The 20,212-nt window shown below is 40.3% G+C and overlaps 1 protein-coding gene across 1 annotated transcript; it reads right to left on the bottom strand.

The window, feature by feature from the left end:
* Positions 1–1,432: 1,432 nt before the first annotated feature.
* On the bottom strand, positions 1,433–19,295 carry LOC125714706 (apolipoprotein B-100-like). Its single transcript, XM_048985587.1, has 28 exons — positions 19,183–19,295; positions 18,732–18,767; positions 17,706–17,818; positions 17,482–17,627; positions 17,138–17,285; positions 16,859–17,011; positions 16,582–16,706; positions 16,370–16,455; positions 14,907–15,348; positions 14,612–14,729; positions 14,344–14,490; positions 13,850–14,061; positions 13,572–13,767; positions 13,266–13,442; positions 12,907–13,110; positions 12,597–12,764; positions 12,302–12,507; positions 12,020–12,202; positions 11,784–11,914; positions 11,492–11,702; positions 11,230–11,402; positions 10,008–10,171; positions 9,585–9,685; positions 9,061–9,425; positions 3,525–8,927; positions 3,292–3,403; positions 2,921–3,107; positions 1,433–2,681 (listed from the first exon to the last, which is right to left on the bottom strand). The coding sequence occupies exons 1-28, from the start codon at positions 19,247–19,249 to the stop codon at positions 1,719–1,721; spliced, it is 10,737 nt and encodes a 3,578-aa protein (XP_048841544.1). The 5' UTR covers positions 19,250–19,295; the 3' UTR covers positions 1,433–1,718.
* Positions 19,296–20,212: the final 917 nt, after the last annotated feature.

Here is a 20,212-nt window from a genome sequence, read left to right as displayed (position 1 = left end):
AAATAATAATAATAAAGAAGATAAGGGGGTCATGATGGTAATCAAAGGTAAGGTTCTATAAGCAAGACATATAACTTAATTAAACAAGTAGGAAAGATCAAGCTCCTCTAAGAGTGAAAACAATTTAGTTGCCTGGGGCTTATCAATTAGCTTAAGAGATTTAAGCAGCAGGGAGAGTTCGTTTTTAAGAGCATGCCATGATTTCCAACTCAAGTAAAAATACGTTTTCTAAAACTTCGACTCAGTAGAACATGCCGTAAAGCAGGACCGTATCTTTAGTTCTGAGATTTTTCTACGCCCCAGAGCAACGGAAAGCAAATTCTGTACGACCAGGGTTGCAAACTTTGGTCAGCTTGCTTGCGTGAAATTTTTAATTAGAGACAAGTCTGCACACACATTTACATATAACAATTTTATTGCTTTGTAAACAGTTTTGTAAGGTTTGCAAAGTACCCCAACGATTTTGATGTAGCTAATTTTAGGTTATGCATGGAAATATATAGATTTGTGTAAGTTTTCTTGCGTGAACGTGAGAGTAATAAAGCGTGAGTATCACGACAGGTGCGCGAGAGTTGGCAACCCTGGGGTATCTGGCATTGAGCTAACTCGCGTCGCTTACAAAAGAAACATAGTGAAATATGAAAACTAGTGTAAATAACTGTAATGTCATGGAATGCTACCGGAGGTCGATTTTTATCGGTCGCTTTTTGTCGCCACTAATCAAATGGCGCCCAAGGCGATTGACTGTGTCGCCTATACAGTGGGCCGGCACTGCTGTAAAGAAATAAAATGGTGTATTTGTAATTATATGTAACTTTAATAAAATGAACAGTTTATTATAAATTTAATATAAACAGTTTTTAAACTGAATATACCTAATGATCCAACGCTCCAATGCCTATATATGCCATGCATTCTGCAAGAAAAATATTTTTCCGTTCCACACACACACACACACACACACACACACACTAGTGTTGATTAATATGCTTATCCTCTCTGGATATTGACTTTTAAATGTACAAGGACAAAGTAATTCTTTGTCTTTCAGGGGGATATTTTAACCACAGCAATTCTTGCTCTTTAGACTAAACTTTTTTAGAATTTTGTTTAAATGTGTTTCATTAGAACTCAAAGCATGGTGATTTCATCTTGTCCCATCTTGGGTTGTTCCCTGCTTTTCGCCTGGGGATCCGGACCTCACATGATCCTGTATAGGACATGTGGTTTTGGAAAATGGATGGATGGCTTTCATCTATATGTTGGAATATATATATTTTTATGAGCATTCTTAACTTTACAATGTTTTCTTTTTAAAAAAAAAATCTGCCTTTTTATTAACACACCTAATTTCTTTAACTCAAGTGGCTTCTAAATGTTTAATGCAATACAAAGTTGTATTTTGTTAAAGACGAAATGAGACAAATCATACTGTGGTCGTCACATCCTCTTTATTAAATGTCTCCATCCATTACATTTCATATGGGAAAAGCATTATGGCAAGAAACAATCAAGAAGGGAATATTTTAAACATGATAATCTCAGCGGCCCTACCAGTCAAGTGAAACAGCAAGGTGTATGTCCACATAAGCGTGTGTTTAACTGTTAAAAGTACCTATGACTTAAGTGTTTGTATATGAGTGATGTTCATTATGGTGAGCAACTCTTCCCATCCAGATGGTAGTGTTTAACAGAATCACTGTTTCCCCATTTCCATTTCAGTGAATTAATTGAAGAGGAATATTGATTTCCAAATGGTTGTTACTTATTTGTATGTATGTCTGCGTGTCCTCAGAGGCCAGTTGTTGTAAAGCATGGATAACCTCACTGCCAAATGCACGCAGATGCAGAGCAATAGCACCGATCATGTCCTGAAGAACCTTATTTAACTGTTCCATGTTTATCTCGGCTTGAAAGTCCCCCATCTTTGTTTTGACCGAGAATAATGCTTTGGAGTAGATTTTATTGAAACTAGCCCAAAAAGGATCCAAATATTCATATATCAGGTTGCCAAAAATATGTTCTACCAATTGATGTATGAAATAAAACAAATCTCTAAATGTGGTCAAATCAAGGTTTTTCATGCTGGCCTCCGTGTGTTCTAGGTATTCTTTCCACGTGAGGATATTTTCTGTGAAGGGCATTACCACCATGATGTCACTAAAGTGGCTGGTAACGGCACCCAGGTAGTGTGCATATATTTTCAGGACATGGAAACTCGATTCAACAGTCCCTTCCCAGAGCTGTGGAACAGTGAGCGTTTCATGAAGCCCAGGCAGCTGGATGTAGGTTTCACTAAGGGCCAAGTCTGCTGAGTTAAAAACAGCCTGCATGTTTTTGTTACACTGCCTGACCACATTTCTGAATATGACAGACAAGCTAGTCATGTTTGAGGATTGGGGCATTTCATTGGTAACCCTGCGATAAGCCTCCTCTATGCTACCATAGACAGTCCGCTTAAGCTCCTGTGCAGTGCTCTTGATCTCCATCCCAAAAAGGCTTTTGTGATACTTATTTACTAAATTAGCAAATGAAGCAGTAATAACAGGCACCTTGTCTACCAGCCCCGAGGTCATGTCATCAACAGGCCTCATGTTCCAAGATGTCTGAAGACTCAGCCTCTCTGGATTTTTCAGGGACACCCTGATACTCAGGATGTCAGTATCAGTCTCAGGTGCATTCTGTTGAAAATAAGAAACAAAAAACATGATTTTATATGATTAGCAAAGTGAAGAGAAGCAAATAGGGCTTGATCATGGTGTAATGAGATCAATGAAAGACATCAATAGCAACAATCACACGCGTCTGACGTTTTTAAGTTAATAAGGGGAAATGATGGCATATATATTAAAGTATAGCCTTAATTCTTTGTTTTGTAAACAGACAAACAGTCATTTGACGAGGTGAAAAACATCCTTACCAGGTATCGACTATATAGTAAGCCATAAATCTGTGAAGGGGTCTTTTTCTCCAGTCTAAAACCAAGTAATCCACAAGTCGAGCTAAAAATGTCTGCATTTATGCTACTGTCTTGAGATGCATACTGGATTTTTAAGTTGGTGAATGTGGGGCTGGTGACATCGACAGTTAGGGTGTGGTGGGATGTGCTGAAAACAAAGTCATCAATATGTTAATTTTTCTGGCATACTCAGCATTAACAATAAATAGTTAATAGACAGCATAATGTTTCAGAAGCCACATAGCGTTTCATCCTTGGAAAAAGATATGAAAGTCATTACATAAAATCTACAGTAAAATGCACATTTCAATATTGAAATATTGCTGAATTACCTCAGTGGATGGGTGCACACGTGCTTCCAGTCAATATTTAGGTCATGATGTCTGAAGGTACCTCTGCCACTCAGTCCCACGGTATTGTCCTCAAAGTTAGCAGTAGCAGTGGCTACAACAGACAAAGGATTAAATATAACTGAATTGTATCAAGGTTTCGTACAAATTCATACTAACAACAGTGCATGAAATTCACATTATGGAGAACCCGCCATAGATTATTCTAAACTTACCATCCAGATCAAACTCGAGGAAGACCAGAGTTGAAGTGCAAGAAGACTTAAGTGAAGTGATGAATTTAGGAGCCTGGTTTTCTAGTCCTGCAGTCCATGTCATGGTATAAACGGGGCAGGACAGTGTTGCAGTGGCAGAGATTTCATTAAGGCCAAATCCGCCCTGGCTCTGGGTGTGTACCACATCAGAGGAGAATTTTAGGAACTGCAGCTTTTCGGCACTAGTGACCTGGTCAAATTTCAGCACTTCCCATAAATTCTTCTGGTAGATGGGTAGATTTATTGACTTCAGGAAAGCAACATGACCATCCCAGGAACTGCTCACCTCCATTTTCTGTTCTGCCATGTTATTGGAAAGAAGAAGTTTGTGGGCATGAGACAGCGATGAGAGTTTCTCGCTGCCTTCCCAGCTGAAATTCTGCTTCCAAGGAGTGACTTCGAGAACTATATCCTGAAAGAGATGTCCCTCACCAAAGCTGGTTGGCTGTGACATATCAATATGCACCTTTCCTGTCAGTGATGTCACTGGAGAAAGATTCAGAGTTGCCGTAGCGATGTGTTTGCCTTTGGTATTTAAGAATAACAGGTTAGCCTCGTTATCATTGGTGTATGTTAGTACAGCATACACGCGATTCAAAGATGCATCCAGTGCTACGTCCTGTTTCATGTCCATGTTCCATGTCTTACGGTCTTTATGGCTGACTTGGAAGATGACATTAGTCTTCATGGAGGAGCGCAACCCATCGGCATTCATGAATGTATTCACATCATGGTTTATCACATTGATGAACTTAATATTTGAGTTAATGATTCCAACAGTTTTTCCTTTAGTAATTGTCTCCAGAGAGATGTCTCTCAATGTTCCTTCCAAATTGAAATGATGGCCAATATCTCCCTGGCCAATGGCGTTGATTATGGGTAAATCAAAGCTGTACTTCAACTTCATTCTTGAAATTGCTTTAGAAGTAGTTTTACTGTTTCCGGTAAGTTCCTGGTTGAATTCAAGGTGTATCATAGGGCAGATAACCTTCGAAATAGTAGACATGGAGACATCCACACCTTTCTTGGTACGGCTGACTGCGCTGCTGTGGGTGGCTTCAAAATTCTTACTCTCAGCCGACAAAATAATGGCTAGTTTCACCATTTTCTTCGTGGTCAGGTTAATGTTGCCAAGAAATTTGCCTTTCAGGGCATCGAACACAGAGGTTGAAGAAACCACAATTCGTGCCACGATGTCATTTTGCTTGTACAGAGCAGTATTGACATTCAGAGTAATTATCGCCGACTTAAAAGAAAGGTCTGAGGTTAGGTTTCCAAAGGCATTTACAGAATCCTGTGTCTTACGATATAAAAGCCTGTAATCCATGTTAAGTGACTGCTGAGGTGTAGTCAATATATTCATCAGGCCAGTGTGTTTCCACAAAGAAACTTTTTCAAAAGATGGGGTTCTATACCACAGCATATCCACTGCTGGTATGTTGATTGAGACATCCAAAAAGTCAAGGTTAGCATCACCATTTATCTTAGCATAAATGCCAGCGTCCTTGTTGTTATTGTTCATAGTAAAGTTATGGGAGTACTTGTACTGGTTGAAGCGAGCTAAGCTAACCCAGCTAGCCTGCTGCAGTTCATTCTTAAGAATGACAGAATAATCATTCTGAAGGTCAATCTTTGCAGTTAATCCTACGGGGAGACTAATCTTTGTGTTTTGTTTGTTCAGGAAATCAAAAGCAAGCTCTTCTGGGTGAGCATAAAAAAAGATTGAATTGGATATAGTTCCAGTGACAGTCCCAAGGAGTTCTGTGCTATGGGAAACATTCAGTTTTACACTTAGCTCCTCCATATTGACATTTCCATGAAGTTCGACCATGCTATTTTTAATGAAGGGCGACTCCGTCTCAGCAAGTCCATTAATGTTAATGGTTTCCAGCATGACAGAGTCAACATTTAATTGTTGTTTTGCTTTCAGATCCTGGATGTTTGTGCTAGCTTCTATGTTAAATTTAGCAGTTGTGATATCTGTAGTAAATGTTATGTCGCTCTGATGAGAGCCTTCATCTGAGTATTCCTGGACGGCCCACTTCCCATTGGCCTTATTGTTTATCTTCACGTTGAAAGTCCCAGATTCTAGATTGGCGTAAACTCTCTGAGTTCCACTGGCTCGGCTGGAAACTGCAACATCCGGCATGTTCAACTTGTGACTATAGGTGTTATCAACAGTCATTGATATTTCACTCCCCAAAGCAAGGGCAACATTGTTGACAAACTCAGCAGTGTAGGGTTCTGTGCTAGTTCTGGTAATAGTCTTACCTGAAGCCTGAGCAGATATGCCATTGACTGTAAAAGAACCCTGGTGGTCAACTGAAAAGACAATGTGATTGATCATGCAGTTTTCATCTATGATAAGATGATTCATGGTAGGCATTGCAAGAAGTGCAGTGGCATTCAATGTGTAGTCTAGGACCTCAAAAGCTGATGAAGCTTTAGAATTGAGTAAAGCTGTAAATTGTGGTGTTGTTGAGCTAGTGGTGGAATTAAGGAGCTCAGCATTCGTTATGAGGTTATAATATGGGGAGTTGAATCTAATCTCACTATAGAGCTTGCCAAAGGTTGGAAACTTAACTTCACCACGGATCATGTCCACTGACTTCATCCCATTCGCAATATAATCAATGTAGTTGTTCAGTTGGCCTGTCATTTCTCTGAAGTCTGTTTCCATCTGATTGTTAATTGCATTATCTAGATCATGGATGGCTTGGTCACAAAGGGTTAGGAGGTCAATGTGTTTTAGAGTATTAATTGCTTTGTTGATTTCCAACTTGATGAATTCCATCACTTTATCCAAGAACAGTTCTATCTTCGTGTCAACTTCATACTTGATAAGCATTTCATGCAGCACAGTATTTGCCGTATTAATTGTTTCTATTATATCATATTCTTCCATAAAACTGATGATCACTTGCTTCAAATTATTAACATCTTTCATGATTTCTATTGGAATTTGAGAAACTAAATGTTCCACATACTCTCCAATGTTAGATTCCTGAATGAGCTGCATGATGTCAAACATGTCCACATACTGTTCCAGTTCACCAAGCTTCTTCAGAAGATTAGCTCTGATTTCATATTTGGCATCAAGATCCTGCAACCCGGCAAAGTTGCTGTCCAGATATTGTGAACGTATGATGATTTCTTCAAAAGCATTAATGATTCTGACAACGATGGAACTGATCTTATATTGAGCATCGATTGCCCTCATTTCATGTCCAAGTTTTTGCAAAAGGTTGTTTACGGAGTCACCCAAGGTTCCATTTTCAAAGATGTCCGTCAAAAGTGCTGCAAAGCTTTGAACCCAAACCTGTACGTAACTCTGAATTCTTTCTGTGCTGGTTTTTAGGTTCTCCAGGAAAGTTTCAAAATTTTCTGAAGTGACAGTATACTCTCTTGAGAGGGCAATCAATTTCTCTTTAATAATAACGATCTTACTGTCCATATCATACTCCTGTACATAATAACTAACAGACTTAAACATATTTTGTATTTTGGTCCTAAATTCTTCATTTTTGATATTCTGTTTAAAGAACTCTAAAACACTCACAATGTTCATTTTTAAGCGCTCAAAAATTCCAGACAGACTTATGATGAAAGGTAATTCAACAACATGGCTGTCACCCATCTTGTCATACTTGAGGTAAGCAGAAATACTGAGTTCTTGATTCTCTGTATCGGCCACATTCAAGAAAGGACTGGTAACTTTTCCTGACATCTCTATTCCCATTCTTTCATGGCTGTTATAAACACTAATTTCTTTATCGTATGCGTGGTTGTTCAGCTTAGATTTAACTTTCCACATGCCTCTTTGCTCCTGAGGATTCAGCAGTGTGTCGATTTTGTGGTCCAGCTGGGTCTTAATTGAAGGGGTATCATCCAGTTGATGGGTAGTGGAAGCTCTAAGGTCATGTGAACATGCAAGTGCTAGAGGCTCTGCTTTGAAAGCCAACTTGCTGTAAAGCTGACTTGTGTGTTTTCCATACCAGTCAAGATTACCATTAGAATTTAGGATGATATCTGCACTGACAATGAATGGCTGAACAAGGGTTCGGACAGTGCCTGTGACATGGAGAGATTCTGATTTGATGCTCACTTCACTGTTAAACCTTGTAGACAGTCGTGTTGCCTCCATGTCAGAAATATAGTTTATATGAGCACCCAGTACGTTTCCATTAGTTCTGCTCTTCGCACTCAGGTTCAAGTCAGAAAAGCTGACTTCATACCTATGCATAATGTTCTCTTCTCCAATGATTCCCTTTAGGTTCCCAAACAGATCCATCTTGTAAGGTTCCAGCTTAAACTGCCCATTGTGAAGGAAGTTTACATCCAGAAGTTTAAGATCATTGCTCATTATCACAACTCCAGTGAATGGCTTCAGGTCAACATCAACGTTGTGCTTGTAGAAACTGCTTTTGCCTACAAAATTTTCAGTCTTGGACTGCAGCAGTAAGGTTGTGGAAGTTAGGGACAGCGTGTTAGTGCTTTCTGTCTTCATATCCTGAACCAAACCCTTGGACGATACAGATAGACTTGTTCCAGTGCTGTCAATTCCACCTTTGATGATATTTTCGAAGGTCAGGAGGTTATTCTGAAGGTTTGTGTTGACATGGAAGGCCAGCCTGCCCAAGCTGATTATCAGGGAGGCATTATTGGTGTGAAGACTTTTGTCAAAATTGACTGAGTTATCCGTCTGCACTTCCAGGCCATTTTCACTGAGGGAACCAGAAATCAGAGAGAAAGCATGCAGACGTGGGCCGTATGCACGAGATTTCACTGTGATGCTAACAGCCTCATGCGAGAGATCAAGTTCAGCTTGGTTACGGACTGTTATGCTGAGGACCTTGGCAACAGCATTGGATGTTAGTGATAAGTGTGTGTCGCTGAGGGTAAACTCTAACATGTGCTCCACAGCATCATTCAGCGTTCTTGTGGTGGACGTCACAGCCAGCTTGCCAGTATTATAGAGGAAGACAATCCTGTTTTCAGCTTGGAGGACATCTGAGGACATGGTCAGCGATGACTCTGCTCTTCCCCGTTCTAATGAGGTATCCATCTCTCCAGAATATACATGGTTAATGTTACCATGGAAAGAGCCAACCATTACGCTCCCTGATGTACTGCTTCTTTCAGTTATATTACTATAGTCCATCTTAGCCTCATAAGTGTGGTATACTGAAGTCTCCAGACCCAGTGGGCTTGAAGCTTTCAGGGTGGAAGTTTGTTGTAGGTAAACTATGTGAAAAATAACTAAACTACTTGAAGTGTTAAAGTTGATGTCGATAAGATTATGGGTCAGAGAAAAGTCCGTAGTTGCCTTTGCCAGAGTTGAACTGTAGCTAAGAGCTGCACCACCTAAGTAAAGATGTAAATGGGAATGACAGTTAAAAGATTACATTCATAATATTACTACATAATGCTCATTTTTATGAAGTCTCGTTGTGACATTTAAACGATGGGTAATTTGTGCAATATTTAAGGCACATACCTCCAATCGAATAAGATAGGAGTTCAAGAGGGCAATCAGCCATCGCTTTGAACTTAGTGACATAACTTGTTTCTGTATCTTTGCCAACAGAGAAAGAGCCCTCCCAGTTATAGACGTTGCTGTTCACCACGGTAGAGAACTCAACCATATCATTTAGGGGCAGACTGAGTTCAAAACCCTGAGGGATGTGGAAGACAGGGATTCTGACTTCTGTGGATGGGACCTCCAGGCCGATTTGAGGAATGGACAAGCGAGGGACAGTAATTTTTTCAGGTATGTTGAGACGCTTGGAAGACATTCCACCAAAAGGCAAGGCGACGCCGACAATAACCCGGTCTTGGAACTTCCAACTAAATTTGCTCTTTCTGTGAGAGAAAAGAAACATATATTTCATGAATAGCAATTAATTTAGTGGTTTATGGTTATATGAAATGATTATGAGATATTATGAAAACATTACATTACACATTCTTCATCTCAGTACCTTGAATGTGCAAAGCATTTCATGTAAGTTAAATACTTACGATTTCAGGAATAATTTCTCAGGCAAAGAAGGCAAGGTAAATTCCATCATATTCAAGAGGGGAACATTGGCTGCTACCTTTCTTAGCCAGATCTGACCACCCTGTAAAAGGAATTTTGGTCACTGAATATTATTGATTTAATTTAGTCTACATAAAACACACATACACACATGCACATTTAGCCACTCATTTCTGTTTACATCTTTGTTGGGGCCATCCATCCATTAATTTCTAGGGGCAAAACTTTAATCCCAATAATAACAACTTTAACCCCCAACCAGCCCCAACTTTTACCATAAGCAACATTTTATAAATTTTATATATATATATATATATATATATATTTGTAAGTAGAGGAGCATCTGTACATGAACCCACACACACACACACACACACACACACACACACATATCCCCTTTTTACCTCGTAGGATTTTGATACTATATGACGTAATTTCATGTCAGTTTTAGCCACTTTCTGATCCAAAATGTGATTGATGAATTTCTGATATACTTCAGTGTCGGGGAAGTAATCTTGTATTTTTGAGTCCATATCAGACACAAGTTCAACCTCGGCTATGTTACCATCTACCAATGAAACAAAACAGTTGCGTCATTCCAACACATCACACGAAAATCGGCTTTTGCAGATCTTAAAAAGCAACATACACTGCCTTACAATGCTTGCTTAGTTTGAACTAAAAAAAATCTGGACACTCATACATATATAAAGTACTGGAGAAGTCTGGACACACCAACTGAAAATCATTTGTTTTCCAACAAGATAATGACCCTTGATGTTAAGTAGTACATATCATTTAACAAAAAAATGGAGTCCTGCTACAAATGACCTGGTTCCCACAATCACCAGACTTAAATCCTTTAGAGCTGGTTTTGAATGACTTGGATGGAAGAGTAAGGTCAAGGTAGCCAACATGTGCCCAGAACTTGTGGACACTACTTCTGGACTGTTGGAGAAGCCTTCCAGGTGGCTATATTTCAAAGCTGGTCGAAAGAATACCAAAAGTCTGCAATGCTCTCGTCAAAGCCAAAGGGTGCTATGTTGAAGAGATGGAAATTTGAGCAAATTTTGAGATATTGAAGACGTTTGTTTGTGATTGCAGTATTTCATATGCATTATTTCATTGCCTTGCAGACCTTTATTATAAGGTGAATGACATAGTTAAAATAGAGAGAAATGCATTAAAAGCAGATGTGTCCAGCCTTTTGACTGTTACTGTATGTACATATTTTCCAAGGCCTTTAACAATTTAGTATATGAAAGAAATGCATTGCAGGGCACTCACACTCTTTCTTCACACCTATGGACAATTTGGCAGCTCTAGTTCACCATAACATGTTTTTGGACTGTGTGGGTGATATGGGGAGGAAGAGTACCTGTGAGACATCCCAGAATCACATGGAGACTACATGCAAACTCCACACACATGGAGCCAGGGCAGAGACTCGAACCCCTGCCCATGATATATGAGGTAGCAGTGCTAACCACCACACTGCTGTGCTGCCTTCCTTGTAAAACACGGTCAAACTAATTTGAAATATATACAGTATGTTCTACATGACTGCCAATACGGATAAAAGTAGAACCATATCCTTAAATTGATGTAAATAATACAAAAGTGTACCGTATTTGAAGATGACGTGCTGTAAGGAGGAAGTCTCAGAGACTCTAATGGAACTGTTGATGTCCAGGATGATCTCCTCAGCATTTGTCATGGTGGCAGTGAGCGCAGCCTCGGTCTTCAGAGCAGGGAAGATAAACTGGAGCTGCACCTGACCATCTTTCATTCCCTCAACTCTGCAGATGTGAAAACCAAAAGACATCAAGACCGTTGAAGACATGTGCAAACGGAATACCTGAAAAGGGGTGGATGGCTGTGCACCTACTTTGTGCGGCCGATCAGAGACAGCTGAGGCACATTCTTGTTGACAATGTCAATGGTGATGCTGTGGACCCCCTTCTTTCTGGCATTGCTGTCAGTGAAACTTAACCTAATTCCAGCCTCTACATCATAGTCAGGGATCTGGATGTCAGTAGAGAGGACGTTCTTGCTTCTGTTGTATTTCACAGTGGCTGTAGCCTCAGATGGCTGAGTGCCTGGGACGAGATAAGCTGACTTTAGCGTTGCTCATTGGCTTAGTGTCTTAATCACCACTCTGTATTAGATAACTCTCATACCCTCTGCCTTTAGAGTCATCTTCAGAGTGTCCACCTTATGCTGTCCCTCTTTTCCCTCCTTTACAGTTTCATAGGTAATGGCGGCAGTATATTCAGTGATTTCACCAGTGGGATGAACCTCCACCGCAAACCTGGAAAAAATGCGCACCTTCATTTTAACCCAAATTTTTTAAAGTTCTGAATCAACATTCATATGCATACATCTGAGACCCCAGCATTCCAAAAAGAGCTCTTACTTAGATTCTCCAGTGAGAGGGAAGTAGGGAACATCACTAGATGAACCAGTGTTAGTATATTGAAGTGTAGTGCAGTAATTTACACCAGAGAATAACGGCTGGCACTCTGTAGATTCAATTCTACCAGCAGCTGATGGAGATATTGTCAAAGTCCCAGTTGAGGTCACTGACAACAGCTTGTTGCTGCAGTTAATAAAGGACATGAGTTAACAATTAATTTATTCATTTGACGCAAACCAACACAAAGTGAAGCGTATGGAAATAAATTCAAAAAGTCCATACCTAATGCTGAAGAGCTTGGTTGTGTCCTGAGGGACAGGGAAGGCCAGTTTGATTTGGTTATTGGTCACAGAAAGTCGTGTGTTCAATTTACTCTCATGATACACAGTGGTGTGCATGTCAATGCTTGAGAGAATATACTCAGGAATGTGGACACCCATCTGAGTAATGAATTCCACTCCTACAGATGGCCGAAATGACAATTCATGCTGTTGGCAGAGAAGAACCTCAATCATTACCTTGATATTTATTTTATGAACTATCGTCATTAAAATCAAACGGTAGCTGGGATATTTACCAGCCTGGGTGCCATACGCAGACCTCCTTTAGCTCCAGGTGCAAATGTGGCTGAAAGGGAGAACTTAAGTGGGAATCCAGCAACAGTCGGCAAAGAAAACCTGTTGTCCATGAAGATGTAGTGAGCAAACATCTCATTGTCAGTGCTGGATAAGAAAGACTTCAAAATCTAAGAGGAAAACAGAGAGAATTATGGTTGACTGTTTCGTTTTCACTACTATTTGTGAGCAGCAATGAAATGAGTTTGAGAAGCTACAAGAACTTAAGATTTTCTGATATTTCACAATTAAAAGAAAACAACTTGCAAGTACATTTTTGGGGAACATCCTAAGGATTTTGTCCACAAACATGTTCACAGATTGGGTGATGCCTTTTATCTCACTGGTCTTTATATATCCAAGTTCGGTTCCCATGATCCTAAGGTAAGCCATGGCTTCGGGGGACTGCTGAGTCCTCAGTTCATGCAGCAGTTTGTCAAAGTTGCGCTCAATTTGATCGACAATGTTCTGGGGAACCTACAGAAATCAAATTGGAAAAAAGAATATATGCAGCCTTCTGTATCCATCCATCCATCCATCCATCTTCCAACAGCTTATCTAGTACAGGGTCAGCTTCAAACTATGATATTTAATTGACTATGGCCTTAAGTACAGCTCCATTTGTGGAATACCTGTCCCTTCGTTTTCTCCTTCTGCAGTGGCATCCACCTTTTCAAAACTTCATTGACCTTTTCTGGCATTTTGTTTTCAGCCCAGTACATGGTCTTCAGGATAATGTCAGGAAAGAACCCATTTTGTCCAAACAAAGCATCAATGGTCGGTTCAAATCCTTTTCCCTCCATTCCAACCTTAAATTGTACAATAATATTGTTAGTGTACATTATTAGATTTGATTAGATTATTAGATGCACCTGTACATTGTCTAAATACCTGACTGGTTTAGATCAATATGTTAAAGCTATTTGTGCATTTTTCACCTCAAACAGGTCAAGGTGATATCCAAAAGCCTTTAAGGTTGTCTCCAGCATGACCTCCTTGGGCATGTAACCAGTGGAATCAAAGATTGTATTTCCTTGCATGATACCCATTTTGTAGTTCTGTGAGAATTTTCTGAAGTCTTGGGCAATGGGCAAGTCATTGCCCTGTAAGGCATCTAGAATCATCTGTTTAATGCTGTATGAATGAAGAGAGAAGGTAATGGTCACAAGTGAAATGAAAATTGTAAACACATATATTGTAGTTTTTTTATACGTACTCTTCAGATGCAGGGTCTTGTGAAATCAAAATGTTGGACAAGTAGGAGGCTATAAAGCTCTTGGCCTGTGGATCCTGCTCTTTGGGCAAAGCCTTAATAACGGTGGCTACGTCGGCAGGTTCCGGATGCTTCATAAGAATCAGATAGGCAGCCAGTCGTTTCTGCACAGGGCTTGCACCGTCCAATACCACCCTCAGGAAAATGCGCCGAACCTAGTGGGAAGATATGTCACAAACATACACTATCCTACAGTCTTTGATAACGAGATGTAGCTGTTTACCATCAGATAACGTTTTAGGACACTCTAGAAAATTCAAATGTTTGCGTTGTCTTGGACAGAGTATCATCTTGCATAGAGTATGGTCTTGGATAGAGTATGGTCTTGCATAGAGTATGGTCTTTGGAGTATTTAAATGTTCTATCTATACAAATCCAAACAATGTTCAATAAATTGATTTATTGAAATGGCCATGAAGGCAACAGGTTCTGGTTACCTCCTCGTCGGCTCTCATTTGTCTGAAGGCCTGGATGGCAGCTTGTTGGACAGAAAGGGCTGCAGAGGGTTGACTTATACAGTTCAGGAGCACTTTTTTCAGGCCAGGACTGGCTGCCTCCATAGCTTCTCCCATGTTCCCCAAGACCTACAAAATCCAAACCAGCAGATGCTCAGGCTTTTAATGTGAAGTGTCACTCGGGTATCCCAGAAGAGATGAGTAGAGAGAAAGAAAATGGTGACTGACAGAAGGAGTAAAATCTACACACCCTAAGAGTCAGAAAAATGTGATCCTTGTCACCTGAGCAATCACTGCCCAGCTGGGAGCCCATGAATTCAGACACAGCAGTAATCTCAGGTGTGACTTTGAGTTCACTTTGGTAGAATCTGTTCGGTGAACATGGTGTGAAAACGTATGAGAATTATAAAGCTCTTCTGTTAGTAAAGACTATTAATAAATTAAAGGAAATGAATCATTTTAAAAAGGTATAGAAATGTAATCAAGTATTATTTATAAAAAAGACATCTGAAGACCATGTCAATTTATTAACGTCGTTTGCATACCTTCTGACAGTGTTGCTCAGACTGTACATGATGGCCTTGCTCTGTTTGTACTGTGCCATAATAAGCATGTCCTGGATGTTGACGTTGGGAAGGAAACCCATGGAATAAACCACAGCATCAATCTCCAAGGAACTTCTGTCGAAGGTCCTGAGGATCCGCAGGATGGCACTGGTGCACTCTGGGGTACCACACTGAGCCAGCGCCTGCCAGGTTAAGAGGCTGGACACCTCAAGCATCTCTGTAACAGCATGGCTGAGGGTTTCGTACCGGAGCTGGCGGATCTCGCTGACTAATTTGTGGAAGAGGCCGGCTCGCTTTTCCCCGTTATCGGTCTGGGATAGAGCATTGAGCTCCCTCATGCTAGCCAACATGGTGTCCTTTATCTGTGTAGGAGCCTTGTCTGCAGTAGCTTCCATGTACAAATCCTTCATGTTTGCCTCATCTGCACAAATAAATAAAAACCTTGAGACCTTAGTTAATTACAAATATCATAGACCATTCAGCATTGGAATAAATCAAGAGATCACTCCATACTTTTAAAAAATCCGCACTTTTGAATCCTGGTTTAATCCTGGTTCTGCTGGCAGAAGGATACACTGAGCAGCAGGTTGCTTCCAGGTACTAAATTTCTTAGACAACAGTACACAAGAATGAGGTGAAGCAGGAGGTACTGGCACTAACCAAAAACCAGTTAGGTAAAGTGCGGAAGCGACTTCCTATTGGGAGAGATGACCGTCAACTTATCCAGGCTATGCCTCATAAATCAGAGGATGACCTCAAATGACTCTCACAAAGAATGGGAAACATTAAGTGCAGGTGTGAAGTGCACGGCTAGGACAGTTCATAACAGGCTCTTAGAAGCAGGACTGAAGACCCATAAAGCAAGGAAGAAGCCCTTCATCAATGAGAAGCAGGGAAGAGCCAGGCTGCAGTTTGCAAAAATCATGCACATTTTACACAGGCGCATGCCCATGAATTGAGAAATGAGAGAAACTGAAAATATAGCTGTGGTTTCTTAATTTTTTTCCAGAGCTGTATTTGAAATCAAGTTTTACCTTTAGTAATTAAGTTAGCATAAATAATAATTTAGATTTCAGTGTATATCCCAGGGTGCTGTGACATACATAATTTTACTAAGGATATTTACTAATGATAAATATACCTTTTGTTTTCAGCCATACTTCCTGGTCATACTGCCTGGTCATACTTCCTGGTCATACTTCCTGGTCATACTTCTGCTGCTTCCATGTTGTGTCACTGTGTTCTTCTACCAAAAACTGCCATCTCAGTTCTTGTTTCACTCCCTTGTAAAAGTTCCTAACCCCCCAAAATTCCCTCTTCAATCCTAACATCTCCATGTGACATGGATCTGTCCTCCAACCTGACAGAAGTAAGTCGCACCATCCTAACTTAGCAATGTGACAAGCCTGAACTATTGAAGACTACACTGGCGTGGCACTTACTGTGGTCATAGGTTCTGCTGTTGCTGTTGCTTGAGTCCACCAGTCTCAAGGTCTGAGTCACTCGTGCAGAAATTCCATATATTTGCCTGTGTCCGATGGGAAAAGGCAGGAAGAGAGGTTGTCTGAGAAATGAGCATTGAAAATAACCAAAACCAATGCACACCATTAAAACAAAGCACTGAGTGACTCTGGGTATGATGTTGAACACCTACTGGTTGGAGAAAGGTAGGAACATGTGCTTCTCCCAGCAAGTCCCTGTAGTCATGTGTTGCATCTTGTCATCAAATTGGTAGTTGCAGGTTTGAGTGCTCCTGATCAACTGGGAGAGTGGGAAGTCCTGCAGATGGAGAGAGAGATCAACATGCCCTAAACAAGTGGAAGCAGGTCCACTTCATCAGACGTCATTCAAATTTACAATGTTCTGGTAAGATTTATTTTTCATAACCTAAGCTTAAAATGCCCTCATTAATCTTTCTTCAGATGTCTCACCAGACCAGACATGAGTGCCAGAGGGCTTGTGAAGTCTTTCATTGGGTTGAAGCGGTCACATTTAGACAGGTCTCTAATGAAGGTGACATTGTTGGCAATATTCCCCCTGGAGCTGACAGTGACCTCAGTCTTGCACAGCCCATATAGGGTTTCCTAAAATGGATTAAAAAACGGTTACAGATCTGCAGTTGATATGCATTTTATTGCTAACCATGCCGAATGCCGAAATCGCAGTATCAGTAATATGAGATGGTTATGTTACTATGATTGAAATCCTACCATGTATTTGCTACTCTCCTCCTCCATCACAGGCACCAGCAAAGCAGAGACGATTCCTCGCTTTACATTTAGGATGGTGGGGGTTTCATCTGTTTCAGGGAACAATTTCACCTCACCATCATCCTGCACCATGAACTTCAGGGAATTCCTGGACAAAATGGGATATCAACATCAATTCCATGATTTATTACACCCCAAGTTCATTCTTGGAATGCAAGTTAACAAGACTGGACTCTTGCCAGGACTACAAGTATGATCTTTGTGTTCTTGGTATTGAGAATCACAGAGAGTCTGAAAGGAGGTTCCAGCCCGGAAGAGTGTGGGATCACAGGTCCTTCTCGTACTTCTCCATGGCTGCCTGGAAAGCCCCAGAGCCAGCAGCCGGCTGTGTGACAGGGACACCGTCCGGGTCGTTGGCAAATGTTTCGGACAGCTGGCACTGGGAGGTGCTCAGGATGAATCTGCAGGTCTGGGGAACTTCAATCACCACCTTTGGAAAGTCGACAACAAGTCAGTCGTGCGTTTGTGGATAACAGCAAGTTATGAAATGGACGACGCTCATGTTTACCTTGCAGCTGAGTTTCGGTCCATTCGTGAGGGCCGCGGGACCCATGACTCCATTCTCGGTCTCTGCTGTGTACTCGTATTCATATTTTTTGAATGTCTTAAATGTGTTGGCCACTAAAATAATAATAAAAAATAATATTAAAATCAGAACTCTTCGCTAACTCATATTTTGAAATTCTTTACAAATTTCAACATCATTCAATGTCATACATGAAATATCCAAATTTATACCACGCCTGTGGTAAATACTGTTTTCTTATTGGTCCAGAGATGCCACTTCAGTGTCGATTATAGCCTTATAGCCTACAGTTCAATATTAATGCGGTTTAATGTATTAGTAAACATGTGAATATGAAAACCTGTGTGACTTTTTACTCATAAAAAAGCAGTCATTCTTACAGCATAATTTTCCTTGGTTTTAAGAAGACAAGCGTCTGTCTGTTGACGGTTTCTATGGTAAAGTCGTGGACCTTCTGCTTCCTATATGCAGTCTGATCAGACAGTCTATCCTTATGAACATACTTGAACATTATCAAATGCTAATTGAAAATTTTTTTTTTATGAACGCAAATGAACTGTGAGTAGTTAATTTTATTATTTTTATTTCTCAGTCATGGATGAACCACTTTGAGGTATGTGGTTATACAAAAAAACAACTGTTAGCATTGCACTGAGTTGTCAATAATTATTTTTGTATAATCGGTGCACACCATGTCATTTTATTCCTTACATACATGGGTGTAAATTATAGGGGGAGGTGGAGGGGTTGTAAACCCCCCCCCCATAACCATAACCAGCCAATGCAACCCCCTGGACCCTCTTAAATGGCTATAGACCTCAACCCCCCAGTGCTCAACGCCAAGTTATGCCTTTGCTTACATATATCTAAATTTAACACCTTCAATCAATTTTAATCAACCAAAAATAACATGCTTATTTTCACCTTACTTTAGTCTGTGATTCCTGCTTTTAAAACGGCTGAAACTACGATGCATAAAAATTATTTATCACATCGGCTAGGACTTACACAAACATGATCCAGAACTGCTGAGGTCTTGGGATTCTAAAGAATGGATTGATCAAATAAAGAAGTTACTTAAAACTGTTAGTAAGTTAGAATAGGCTAATTAGTATTACTAGTGCCATCGACACAAATAACTAGTAACATATGATTTAAAAAATCATTCACTAAATATTGCAACATCCATATACCAGGAAACAAATTTATTTTTGTAATATCAAAAACTTATGCAACTTCACTTGATAAGTGTATAGAAATACATCCACAGTATACTCAGAGAGGTGTACAATTATTTTTTAACTGTGACATCTACTCTAAATTATTTTAGTAAGAAAAATGACTTTATAATGCCTTTATAAGTTAATTATTATTTAAAAACGTTTTTCAACTCAGCTATCACCAGAGGTGGACCAGAGGTGGTATTGACGGAGTGAATCGCTAATGTCCAGCTACTTACGGGAGAAGGCAGTGGCGCTAAGGAGCAGAAGGAGTGACAGCTTTGTGCCTCCCATACCGGAATCCATGAGACTCTTTTCACCCCCCCTTGGTGAGCTCTCATTCAATCAAGACTGATTGCTCAGCTCTGGAGCCCGTATTTATACCCAAACCTATGGGTCCACCGAGTTGCTTAAGTGAAACTCCAAAGTTCAGGCAACTTGAGTCACTTTCCTAAAAACAACATAACCTCAGCCAGTGCTGCACACCATGGCTGCAGACCGAATCATCTTTATCGCAAGGCTATTTATGGAAGTTTTACTCTGTGAGTTTTCTTTCTTCATTTAAAAATGTACTTTAGTTTTTTAGTTCCAATAATCCATAGGTGCATCTGTACATCATTCTTTGAATGACAAAAAAAAAATCACATATCTTTAAAAATATATCGCTTAACAATAATAAAATCTGCAAAGGGTATTATGAAATAATATTGATGATTCAAAGATGTACATTTACTTCCTGGTGCAGTGGTTAGCACTGTTGCCTCACACCTCTGCGACCCAGGTTCGAGTCAAAGCATATTTACTTATGCTTTGAGTTTTCGCTCCATCTTTGCATGACTTACCTCCTACACCAGGGGTGCCCAACTCCAGTCCTGGGGGGCCTGAGCCCTGTGTAGCTTAGTTCCTGCTCCACCATAAATGATTCAGCTCAAGAGCTGTGTAGCCATTAGCACAAGGAGTTGAATCAGGTGTGTTAAATGAGGGGAAACCCAAAAATGTGCAGGGCTCTGGCCCCCCAGGACTGGAGTTGGGCTCCCCTGTTCTACACTCAGATAACGTGCAGTTGGCTGCATTGTCTTTGGGGTGTGGGCGTGTGTTATTATGGGTGCACTGCACTGCACTGCACTGGCATCACATCCAGAGTATCCCCTGGCCTCATGCCCTGTGTTTCCCATTTATTTTCATTTTATCTATTTTTAAACAAAAGGGGCATTTTGCATTTTTAGTGCATGGGTACCTAAATTAAGCCAGAATCCAAAATTCAGTGGG

Source organism: Brienomyrus brachyistius, chromosome 19 (assembly GCF_023856365.1).
Source record: "Brienomyrus brachyistius isolate T26 chromosome 19, BBRACH_0.4, whole genome shotgun sequence".
Lineage (NCBI taxonomy): Eukaryota > Metazoa > Chordata > Actinopteri > Osteoglossiformes > Mormyridae > Brienomyrus > Brienomyrus brachyistius.
The sequence above is the reverse complement of the archived record's forward strand: the minus strand, read 5'-3'. Positions and strand labels throughout refer to the sequence as shown.